At 42.7% G+C, this 12,112-nt stretch overlaps 1 protein-coding gene across 1 annotated transcript; it reads right to left on the reverse strand.

The window, feature by feature from the left end:
• Positions 1–1,442: 1,442 nt before the first annotated feature.
• Positions 1,443–6,860, reverse strand: LOC134135185 (protein SPMIP7). Its single transcript, XM_062566431.1, has 5 exons — positions 6,450–6,860; positions 4,993–5,084; positions 4,098–4,180; positions 3,564–3,702; positions 1,443–1,676 (listed from the first exon to the last, which is right to left on the reverse strand). Exons 1-5 carry the CDS (start codon positions 6,835–6,837, stop codon positions 1,605–1,607), a joined length of 774 nt encoding a protein of 257 aa, XP_062422415.1. The 5' UTR covers positions 6,838–6,860; the 3' UTR covers positions 1,443–1,604.
• Between the last annotated feature and the right edge of the window lie 5,252 nt (positions 6,861–12,112).

Genomic DNA, 12,112 nt, shown 5'->3' on the forward strand with positions numbered 1-12,112 from the left:
ACACAGTGAGGCGTGTTAAAAGTGCTTACATTATTATTCGTGTGATTGACTTATCACTGTTAAGCTGCCACTCTCTTTTTGGCCTTTTCTGGAGGAGATGTTTTCCATTGCTCTTGATGCCGTTGAAGGAAATTGGAACTCTGCTGTAAAGTCTCCTCAACACAATTTTGCACTCCAATTAAACTCCATGTCATTTTCTCCCCAGTTTTCCAAGACTTCCCATTCCCATCCTGTCTGTCTTCTGGAACAACATCCGAACAACATTTCCAATCAGTAAAGCCTTTTTCAACTGACCATTAACTTGCATTTCACCGACCCACTCCTCCAAAAAGTAGTGATACATGTTTAGCTGATGCAAATGGAAGAAGGGATGCAACCTAAATACATACAGGCACAGGATAGAAATGTTGAATAAAACGCACAAAGAAAAGGAATTAATTATTTGATATACTCATTGAATTTACTTTTATGCATCTTTTATTATTATTCAAATATTTCCCATGTCAGCCTCTTTTACTTACTTACTAAAATAACATTCGGATACCATTATATTGTTTTTGATTTAATTGAATTGGTTTTGCTATTTGGGCCTCAGGCTTATGGCTTCTTAGGGAGGATTGCAGTACTTGTAAAGAGGGCTTTAGTCACCTTGTACGTCAATAGGCCTTTCAAATCAAATACAAAACATTTTACATTTTGACATTTACAGAGTACAACCCGCCGCAGTTTTATTATTAATGGTGATCAATCTAAACTGTGGTTCATTCATAAATGAATAGCAGTAACATGTGAGCTTATCTGTGTGTTAAAGTTAGACTGTAACCTGCTCTGTGGTGTCAGTGGAGCGGATTAGAGCGCCCTCCAGTGGACACTTGTGAGCAGTCCAAAGTAATAAAACGTACGTGCATTGAGTCGAGATGACGACCTACATATCCATGTGCAACTTAGTAGTGCCTGCAATGAATAAAGTAGTGTTTGCTCCGAGTCCTTGTCAGGCAGTGGTTTCTTCTGCTCATAGAAGTTACTGCACAGACTCACCCGGAGGAGGCTGCAGGACGGGAGACAGCTGGGACAGAGTCTGCAGCCTCAGCAGCAGGCTTGGCATAAGCAGCCCCGCCTGAATACCCAGGAATGGTGGGTCGCCTGGCACAACAAGTTCACACGCTATTTATCAGAATCCGTTCAAAACAACATCCTCACGTGAGAGGAATAATAAAAGTTTAAGCGACTCCAGATTCTGCTTAAGTTACCCAGGATGTAATAATAAAATAAATATAATGTTGAAATAATGGAGATTTGTGTGCCTTACCGCGCTGTAGGCACGTAGGGTGGCGTGATGCTCCTCTTAAGGGTCGGTGGGTGGAAGTGTGCATCCATGTTGTCAATGTTATGCATGTCCTCAGAGCTGCACACGCAGTAAAACACGCGCACGGCAGGCGGGTACAGAGACACACACAGAATACATGTTGGGAACTAAAGAGTGTAAATACGTGTGTAGCTGTATTTGACCTGACCTCGGACATTCACTGCAGCTGGAAAGAGGACACAGAGATGTTGCCAGTGGTCATGTTCATTTAGTGCTCTTAAGACCAGTCGGCGGAAACTTACAGTGATACGAGCCTCCTGGCATCAGGCCTCGGTCCCAGCTGCAGGCCGCTCCACTCAGCTCCATTCGTCTTGGGAAGGTAAGCAGCAGCGGGTATTTTAGAATGTATCACCTTTATTAAGACATCAATACACCCCACTTCACAGTGTAAACACACCCACATGCTGTGACAATGTTATGATGAAGGCTACATGCAGGATTGTATTGTCAGCAAATTTGGAGAGGTGTAAGAACGAGTTATGCCATCGATTTTTATTATTTTAACAAACGGAACTTGGTAAAAGCATCATTGTGTGTAGCTGTACTCTGACACTGCTTCCTTTATGGCTCTCATTCCATTATTCCTAATGAATGTAACATAAAATATTCATTATAAAGTCCCAAGTATATTGTTTCATTTGTGATTAACTAGGCAATATAGTGAAACCAACAGTGAAATGCTCTTTCATAACTATGACATGGTCATGACGTGGTCATAGTTATGAAAGAGTGCAACGGCTCGGCTCATTGAAGTGTTTGAACGGTTTCTGATCTCTGAAACACAGAGAGAGGGCTGTGTTGTGTCCCATTTTAGTGGGCCGACCGGCCCATTGTGGTTCCTTTGTGGCAGTCAAGAAGAAGTTGAAACGCATAAAATAACAAAATCCAAGTCGATGAAAAATAATTAGCCGGCGCACTCAGAGCTGCTACTGAAAGCGGCCACAGCAGCTCTGATGGTGGTCGGAGTAACATGAAACAGCTGTTTCATGAAAGCGGCTCGCTGACACCAGTGAAGCGATGATTACAACAAATTGATGGCAATATGAAAAACGTAACATACTACAAGACTTGTACTTTATCTGCTTTAAATTTTTTGCTGTTTTAACCTATTGTGGGTCACGCCAAAGCTGACCAGCCATGTGCGGAAGAGCCAGTGTGTTTTCATTTATTGGCAGAAATGGAATATAATACATATATATACATACGTATGTATGTAAGAATATAAAGTGCCATTGATCTCTACAAAGTCAGTTGGTCATCTTCTTGTAGTCCTCCATGTTTCTGTAGTAGCCCAGAGAGGACAAACCAAACGATGGCTCCAGAGAGACCCTTTTTACATGTTGACATTACTTGAATAACAGTTGTCCAGGCGATTGTGAAACCTTAGTGAGCGAAGTGACAGAACCTCGGTGCCTCCAGCCGCCTGACATTGTTCCTATAGCAGTGTTGCCATGGTAAGGGAGGCCTCTGAGTGAGGAGAACGGCGTGAGCGGAGAGCTGAACTGATGGAAACACAGTTGTTTGCAATCTGCAATCACACTGCAAGGTGCCATAAAATGCCACCCACCGGCCTTTAAAGGTGCAGCCGGTGATTCCATAGAAAGATTCTCGATACGTCGACTCTGAAATGCACAACTAATGTAACAAAAAAAGATGTACCCGCTTTCCCTGTTGCTGATTGGTTTCCATAGTGTTGTGTTGCTTGGTCTGATTCGCATTTAGAGCCTGGGCTGTGTATAAACACTGAAACAACAAATTCAGTGAATTTGACCCTGAAGTGTATATGATTAGAATTGTGCAGCACAGATAATACAAGATGAGCTGGAAGAGATTTTCAAACATAATGGAACGTCTCTTTTATACCTTTCACGCACATCAAATATATCGTTTTATTTGTAGAAGAAAATAGCAGTTTAAAAAAAAAGATCTAGCCATAATTACATCAAAAAGCACAGTTGGATTGATTTTTTTTTAAAAACCACCCACTGCCTAATAACTCCAGCACAGCAGTTCTACTCTGTGGAGAATTTTGTCTCTATTATGTTAATTTTTGCACTTCTGGTAATCAGCGATTAAAAAATTCCTTCTTTCACTTGTGATTGTGTTTGAAGCTCTAAAATCCCACCGCTGCAGAGAGAGAAAAGCACTGAGCTCCAGCCGTGGCCCAGTTTGTCACCCTTTGCTCTCCATGGCTCACCTGCCCCGTCTGAGGTCGACTGCCGCAGCGCCTCCTTGAGGTGAGCTCACTCGCTGGGTCGCTCCACTTCTCAAGGGTTGTATCTGGTGCCTTCAAGCGGGGGGGCAATTTTGAATCCCAACAAACTTCCTCGTAACTCCTGCAAACAAACACCGACCGGTTAACATCAGAGCCGAGGGCCTCGAGTGAAATTGATTAACTTGATTCCCAAAAGTTATTAGTGGCAATTTGTAATTCTTGAACAGCCCCCTTCGTTGCAGGAAGTAGATTAGATAGCTTAATGGACTGGGGAGCCAAGTCTTCCCAGAAGCTTTGAGCAGGACCATGATGATTTCAGAATTTACACACAAAGAGGAAAACACTGTTCCCTGAATAAAATCATCGCAGCACACCAACAAACCTACTCGCTCTCAATAACCCTCTAAGCGAAATGACAGCGTGCGTGGACTGTGCATAATGATTTATGTGGGAGGTGAGCTTTGTTTTGCTTCGCTCTTATGCAAAGTACACTAATACGGGCCAGTGTGTTCTCACCTCTGTGTTGCAGAAGTGTATCTGTAGCGCAGAACTGCCAGAGAGTTGTTTCTCCATGGCCTCGTACCACAAGAGAAGGAATCCTTCAAAAAATTAGTTTTATTATATTACACGTGGTTTCATTTTGTGTCCATTAGGATTAGAAAGCAATGCCAAGAGAGAGGGGAAATTAAGATGCTAGATGCCCCTGGTCACTAATTAATGTGGATATTTCTCCATTTATTATTATTATTAAATATTATTATTAAGTGTACAAGTATTTTTTTCCCTGAACCATATTAAAAACTCATGAACATACAATATATTAGATAGATAGATATAAATAAATAAATAGATGTAAGGACAAAGAATAACACAAAAGTCTACAGCCACCTGTGAGGCTGTACTTGGAGACAGAAGCTAACAGCGGTTAGCTTCGGTTGACACGACAACTGAAATCATGCTAACAAAACAAAAGAAAAGACAAAACTCCAGAAGGACTCCCTTCATTGAATCTGAGGGAATCGATCTGACAATTTAATGATTGACATGCAACACCCTCCTCCCACATCTGAACTGGCCTAAAACCAGATATGAATCAAGCCTCCATTCAACCAGACACTATAAACCTGTTACTGCACCTCAGTACTGCAGAGCTTCTACAAACCATATTAATATATGTCACTGTGAACTAATGGGATGCTTATCATGTGGGGTGGGACTCAAATATACTTTATATTTCAGTGTTGTGATGACAAAGTGATTTTTTATCATCTGAATCATGGGTTTACTTGCTCAGAAGCTGGAACAAATAAGTAGGATCAAATTAAGGATGTGTTGGAGTCCTTGTTGTAAACACTTGCTGTTATGCAAAGCACTTGCTTTGCATAGAAATTCCAATTCAATCATCACCCACCTGAGTTCCAGTTTGTTTAAAAGGGAATCCGTTAAGCGGCGTTGCATTAGTTGACGTCCCCAGTGAGTGTGATGGAACAGGATCAGTCGAATCTAAGGGTGAAACAACAACAATTAAGGTTCCGGGACACAAGCCACATTAGAACCAGGAGAAACTGTTCTCAAAGGCCAGGCCCCTGGGCAGAAAAACACTCAACGCATGTTGACGCTTCTTGTACCATTCGGTGACTTGTGTATAAATCCTGTGGCCTTAGAGAAACAATCGGGAACAGAAAACACATTAGACTGACTTATGTCTCTGTTTATATCGTAACACAGGTTTTATTTTTGCTAGAAACATGAAAACCAACAACCACTCGTGTCACCCATTACGGGGTCATCTCTTTGTTCCCAGGATCCTCTTTGCAACAGATTACTGATGGCTTCTCTTCTCAGTAGAACAAAGTAAAATGGATTTCTCTAAATGTTCAAATGTTTTTAAAAGTCCAGTCAGCCAATGTTCAAAGTAAAGAGAACTGTGTGTTTGCATCTGCAAAATTGATGACATACATTGCGAGAAGCATAACATCTGTAGAATATAATACGTAGCTGGTAGATTTTGACATATGGACAAAAATGAAAAAAAGCCTTGCTGAGAAAATAAAAGCCTTTAAAGGTGCATTAAGGACCCTTGTCAGAGCAGCCATTTTTACTTGTTATGGCAGAGGAAATACAGGCGTAAGTGATTTCCTCTTTGTTGTCACAGCTGTTGGAGTGAGTCAGCAGGCACGTCGGTCTTGCATTTAAGTAGTTAGTAGTTCTATTGTTCATATTTAATAGACGTACTTAAGTACTGAAATACTCTAGGTAGCCATGCTCAAGCCACCTTAGGGTGCTCAAGCCACCTTAGGGTGCTCCCTATCATTGGTGCAACTAATGATTTTAATTTTCATTTTGTTCTGTTTTTTTAGACACATCATTGGCAGTAGTGGTAGGGTCAGTAACTCCTTTCCTATTTTGTATTTCTTCGATGGCCATGTGCTGTGTGTTTTACCATTACCTTTGGTTTGTCACTAACTACACAAGCGATTAAAGCAATCAATTGAGATAATATTGAACATTTAGAAAATCCCTTCCTTAATTCTTCCTTCTGTCCGTCAAACAATGAAAATGGCTCCGGAGAGCCCAAGATGGCCTATTGAAACTGCTTGTATTGTCCAAATCTTTGATATTTAAAATACTATTTTATATGTCACAAGAAAGCAAGAAATCTTTAGGAGCTGGAGGAATAACTAATTGCTCTTGTCTATTTTCAGTGTCAGCTCAGGCCCCCGGGCCGTGGTCCTGACAGCTAGCTTTGACCACTCCACGGTAGATCCAGCATCCAACCTGCGCAGGATGTGATATGAATCACTGGTGACGATGCATACAAGTATTATAGTGTCATTTGAAGCAAATAAAGACACAATCTCATTTTACCACGGAGTCTTGCTCTCAAGACTGCATCAGGGATCCTCCTGGAGTTCCAGGCCTTGTCTTCCCTCAGGTCGACGCAGAGAACAGAGGGGTTTGCGGCCGTGAGTGGCCTCTCCTTGAAACCTGGAGGAAAATCTATGAATCTCGGTCGACCCCTGACCCCCAGGTCGACCTCGGCTCCAGCGCTCAGGTGACCGCTGCAGGGATCCAGCAGTGGGACGTCGTCTCGTAAAGGAGCCAGGTTTACATGCTCAGCATGGGGGCGACATCTGGCAAAAGGTGGGTCGGCACCACCCGTTTCCAGTCCGTCTCCACCAGACGCGTCCAGCCGTCTGATGGCATGCTGCTCTGCAGAAAACTGCTGGTGGGAATCCAAAACAGTTGCCATCATTGCCAGGGTAGAAGAGTGTGTGTGTGTGTGTTTGAAAGAGCACTTCATAGATGTCCCGTCAGGTATAATTAAGCAGTAAGCACTGGTTGCCCGGAAACTACTCTGATCAAATTACTGACATGCAGAGAAGCAACATGAGCTGCTGGCCTTTGTCGGTGTGTAGCTCCGCAAACCTTGGCACAACATTTACGTGTGAGCGTTTAATCAGTATTTGTTATACTGATAGAGGAGAATGATCTAATAAACAGTCCACATTATCTATTTTAGATGCAATAGTCATGATAATTCAAAGGGAGCAAAACAGTTTATCACACTGAGCAAACAAAAGTGTCTTTATCAGTCGTTCAAAGCGTACTGCACTCTGATGGTGGCAAATAATAATGAGACGGCTCGGCCGCCTCAGTCTTTACTGAACTGAGCCTCCCGAGGATGCTACATTACTTCTTGGGATGCGCGGTGAATTGTTTATTTTCTTGAAGAAGCAAACAAACGGTAGCAGTTGTCAAAAGACCACTAGGTGGAGCCACAGAGCCTTAGTTATTAGACGCTGAAAACAGCCCTGTTAATGCCATCCTGCCCACCATGAATTAAATGGCTGTCCACAAATATCACCACAAAAATAGCCCTGTTGCAATATTATAATGATAAATTACAAGATTAAAAATACCATTGTAGCATAACAAGGTCACCATAAAGCCAATGCTGAATACCCCGGTCCCCATAAAAATATTGAAATGATTTTTCTTCTGGACAACTTAACAACAACTCGGAGTGGAGTTTGCCGACTTCAAATGCCAGCTGTGTTTAAAGTAGACGGTAAACTAAATTGAAATATAAATGACAGAAATGTATTTCTTACAAACGGTGTAATCTGACGAATGTACTGGCCTGAAAGAGCTGTTTTGTATTCACTGGAGCAAAAAAGCGTTGGTGCCTTTTAATTAGTTTGCTTGGGTTGTCTGTAGTGTAGTGTGCAAATGTAAACATTTCACATAAATGTCCTATTTAGACGCACATGCATATGCATGGTTTATACAAATATTGGAAGCAGCATGGGATGGTGGCGTTTTTCTTGGGAGAGGATCCATGATAATGTGTCAGTGGCGATGATGATGATGCTTGCTGATAGATGATTTTTGCTCAGGCTGTCATTAGCAAATGTAAACACCCAAGAGCAGTTTAAAAGGATGTGTTAAAAATAGCCTAATTAGAGTTATTTTGATAACTGTGTGGTGAATATGCCCAACTCCCACACAATATTCCTCCACAAATGGAGAAGCACAAATGCCACTTGTGAGATCTTATGTGAGCTCTCTGGATTAAAAGGGGAAGAAAGCATACCATTTGCATCACTCTTATGTCTAATGAGCCGAGTAGATTTTACACACTTCTAACAAATAAGGTTAGAAAATAGGTCCAGGGGTTCAAATGATTTATTGGCTTTTGAATTCATTACTCAGATATCGGTTATTCCTCACAACACAACATAATATATACGCAATGCTTTGTATACCAATTATTTCACGTTTTTTTTATTTTTTTTATGTGTAGTTTTGAATTTGAATACCAGCCTCGGATGACTGCATTTATTTTGCAGGGAACGAGATATTTCCGGAGTGAGGAGTCATTACCATCGGAGCCGCTCTTGTTACTGAATCCCGTGTTATTAGTCAGCTTGTCTGCCATTCTCTAAACTCCTCCACAGCCTTACAAATGATTTAAATGCCACATCCCTCATTTTGCCCGTGGTGCCAGGGTCCGTGCTACAGTGCAGCAGCCATTCATTTGTCCAGCCTGCGTCCATCTGGGGGGAAACTGTTGCTCTGCAGTAAGAGGCATTGTTGCTGCTGGTGCTGCTGCTGCACAGGCTCATCAAAGTAAACTCACAACTGTAGTGTTGTGGCTGAATTATAATTATTTTTGCTAATCAGACAACAGGTTTGAGGGTGACCCGAGATGACACTAAGGGAACAGACGGCCCGGGCCTGGGGGGGCAGTCACGACCACGGGGCGCGGCGAGGGGATCATCTCGGACTACAGAGGACACTCCGAAACGTGGGCGGACGGAATACTTTATTGCAATTGGCACATTAAGAAATGACAGATGACTGAATTGTAAATAGTTTTGATGCATCGAGCGTCTTCAGATATCACGAGAGTCATGTGGGATTCAGAGTCCAACGATTCCACTCCTCGTACACCGATGCAGGATCACGTTCACAGCGTAACGGCCTGAAGTCATAGCTGAAAAGGCATTGGATTGATCAGCGGCCCAATGACCAAGCACGCAATAGATTAGAGAACAAGTTGGCCCGAGTGAACTCTGTGTCATGCATTCTGTGCGCGGCGCCCTCAACCGTTTGTATGAATACAAACAGAGTGCAGAGACGAAGTCCCCACGAGTGGCGGGAATAGCCATGTCCTCAGAGAGCGGCCCCAGGCTCCTTTGTAGTGCTGCTTCCATGCCCTCGGTTGCCGCAGCTCTCCGCTTGTCACCCTCACTTAGCTCAATGAAGTAATGAATATGCCGCTGTACATTTTTCATGAGGGCGGTGGGAGTGAAAACTCTGCTCCTTATAATGCTTTTAATATGACATTTTTCACACACACGCACCCCCCCCCCCCCCCCCCCCACCCCCACCCCCCCCCCAATGCACCCTCAGGGCTATCATGATGCTGCATGAGCACGATGTTTAATGTTAACTTTCCCCAGGGGAGAGTCAGCATAATGAAATGTCACTTTCCCTGATGAATATGTTGACAACAGCAGATAAACAAGCAGCTGTAAATCCTGAGGGAATAACGGTCCATGTCTTCCTTGCTAAGAAGACAGGGACAACATAGAAGTACCAGATAACCGGTGGGGGGAGAAAGGGGGGCTCCTACTGTAAAGTGAGTCACCCATTCAGGTCGCACATCATTATAGTAATTAATGAGATTAAGAAGAAGCACACCCATGAGCTTCCAGAAATGGAGGACTATTAAGTGTGAAAGGGAGAACTAATGATCCAAAGATAAAGGCAAATGAACACATGCACCGTTCAAAAGAAAAGCAAGTCACACAAATGCCAAAGGTTTAGCATTTCTTTGACTATTTCATGAACTGTTTTAACATGCATGAAGACACATGATGACATTGCTGCCCATAATGATGTAATAAATCAGTGATTCCCAACTAGTGGTACTACTGCAGTTTCAGGAGGTTTGTGAAAAGTTTAAAACGCAGCTCATCAAAAATGGAAATCAGTCGGAATTGCCGAATGTAATGGATAAATTATTTAATATTTCGATAGATGATATCTAATTATAGGGTGTAATGGTCCAGATTCTACCCCTTCATCAATGAGGGGTTGTCGCAGTTAGCCAAAAAGTGTTGTCCAACCATTGTCTTAGATCATTTGTGGATCATTTAGGGATTTTTCTTCGGCTAGGTCGCGTGGTATCATGTGACATCCCTCCACATATAAGCTGTTTGATTCAACACACCTCTGAGTTCCAATTACAAATAAGACATTGCATTAGGTAATGGACTTTCTCTGTTTCTCTGAAAAAATGGACTTGTCCCCAGAGACCTTGCTTTCCATTATTAAACCGCTGTAGTGTGTTACCCTCCCAGGCTGTTTCCATTCCCTCTAACTGAAGGGAAATTACCTGTTTTTGAGGCTAAAACCCAGTAAGAAACCACAGAGTGGTCGCTCCCACAGCCTGAGCCTCCATTTCTTCGCTGCCCATACAGTTGTTTCTGTCCTTTTGGAGGGTGAAAAGCAAGAAAACAAATTCTGCTTGCTTCCTTGCATTGAGGTTTGTCTTCCCTATAGTTTTACCAAACAAATATCCCATGGGAGTCTACAGCAGTGTGTTAGCCAGTGGCCAACACATTCACTTACAGTATGTATCAGGACCTGCATGATGAATTACCATACGGGGGCTGCAAGAAAAGGAAAATAAGAGAACACCCCAATGAATGTTGTGTTGCGTATTCAAACACTTGGTATTCCACAAGGCCGACACAAAAGCTGCTCCCTTTATGATAACCTAACAATCCACAATTCTATCTCCCGTCTGACAGCAACTTATGCAGATGTGCGTGGCTCAGCAGCGCTCTGCTGAATTGAGCCCTCCTTAAAAAGTGTTCAGCAAGCAGGTCACATTGGTGTGGGCTGTCTGTGGTGGATAAAATGCTGAAACGCTGTGCTCCAAGATGCTCTAAACAGCATGACTCACCTACCTGGCCTCTAACAGCCTGTGATGGATCGGGCCAGATTGAACATCCAGTCACCTATCCCACCCGTGTCATTTAGAGAAAATAGGGGATTTGCTTTCTCCCTTAGATTGAATTTTAGGGGCCGACACAAAGCCAAACTAGGTGTTTTCCTTCCATATCCTGTCCTTCTAAAACTCGGTAATCCAAGCATATCTGGCACTTTGTGAGATGCTCTCCCCAGATATATGAATAGGGAGACAATTCCACATTGCAACAGTGTCACCCTCATCTGGAGGCAAGCACAAGGCAGAGAGTTGAAATGTAAAGTGTGAATGTCTGGCTAATGGCAAAGGAGGAGCGCTGGAGATATAATACCAAATCTATAAAGGACAATTTCAGGCCCGAGTCTCCAGAGACCTGGGTGCTCAATCATGAAGCAATTCACTCAGATTGATCAAGGAGCGCCGTAATCACATGGGAATGTTACATGTGGCTCCAAGGATGACTCACAGAAGTGTCAAAAGATTCAAAGCTGGATTTAATGGATTTGAGGTGATGTGCCTAGAAAGCCTTTCAGAAGGAACAAATAGAATCCTTAAAGCATTCAACCAGCATTTAGCAGCTGCCCAGTGAAGTTAATGTTGGAAACAGTAGAAGTTGGAGGAATAAAGACCAAAACATGAGGGCTAGAATTCACTCTGTATACTATTGTAGCAGAAATTCAAAGGGGCACAGCTCTCTTACAGAAGAATTGCAAATCTACTAATGAACCGTGCTGTTGATAACAGCTCCATATTACGCAGAAAGCCTAAATGCACTTACAGATAACAAGCCTTCTTTTATTTAAAGTGTTTCTGGTTAAAAGCTCAGCGCTCCCTCTGAAATTGAAATAAATGCTTCAAATGTGTCATTAAATATGTATAACCTTCAGCTGTCATCTCTCTCGTCCTGTTTGATGATACTTGTGTAGAAAAAACAAAGTCCTACGTGATTATTCACCGCCAATAAGTGAGAAGCCCCACGAAGGTGGATCATTACAGCTTTGTGAGAAAGTGAATTCCTCCCGGTGTT

Source organism: Pungitius pungitius, chromosome 13 (assembly GCF_949316345.1).
Source record: "Pungitius pungitius chromosome 13, fPunPun2.1, whole genome shotgun sequence".
Classification (NCBI taxonomy): Eukaryota; Metazoa; Chordata; class Actinopteri; order Perciformes; family Gasterosteidae; genus Pungitius; species Pungitius pungitius.

Excerpts from the sequence above, each read along its gene's own strand:
- LOC134135185 (XM_062566431.1), bottom strand. The coding sequence starts at position 6,837 with ATGATGGCAACTGTTTTGGATTCCCACCAGCAGTTTTCTGCAGAGCAG. Across the intron at positions 5,085-6,449 it reads CTTGAGAGCAAGACTCCGTG|ATTCGACTGATCCTGTTCCA; the intron begins GTAAAATGAGAT and ends TTTCACCCTTAG. Across the intron at positions 4,181-4,992 it reads TTAAACAAACTGGAACTCAG|GATTCCTTCTCTTGTGGTAC; the intron begins GTGGGTGATGAT and ends AATTTTTTGAAG.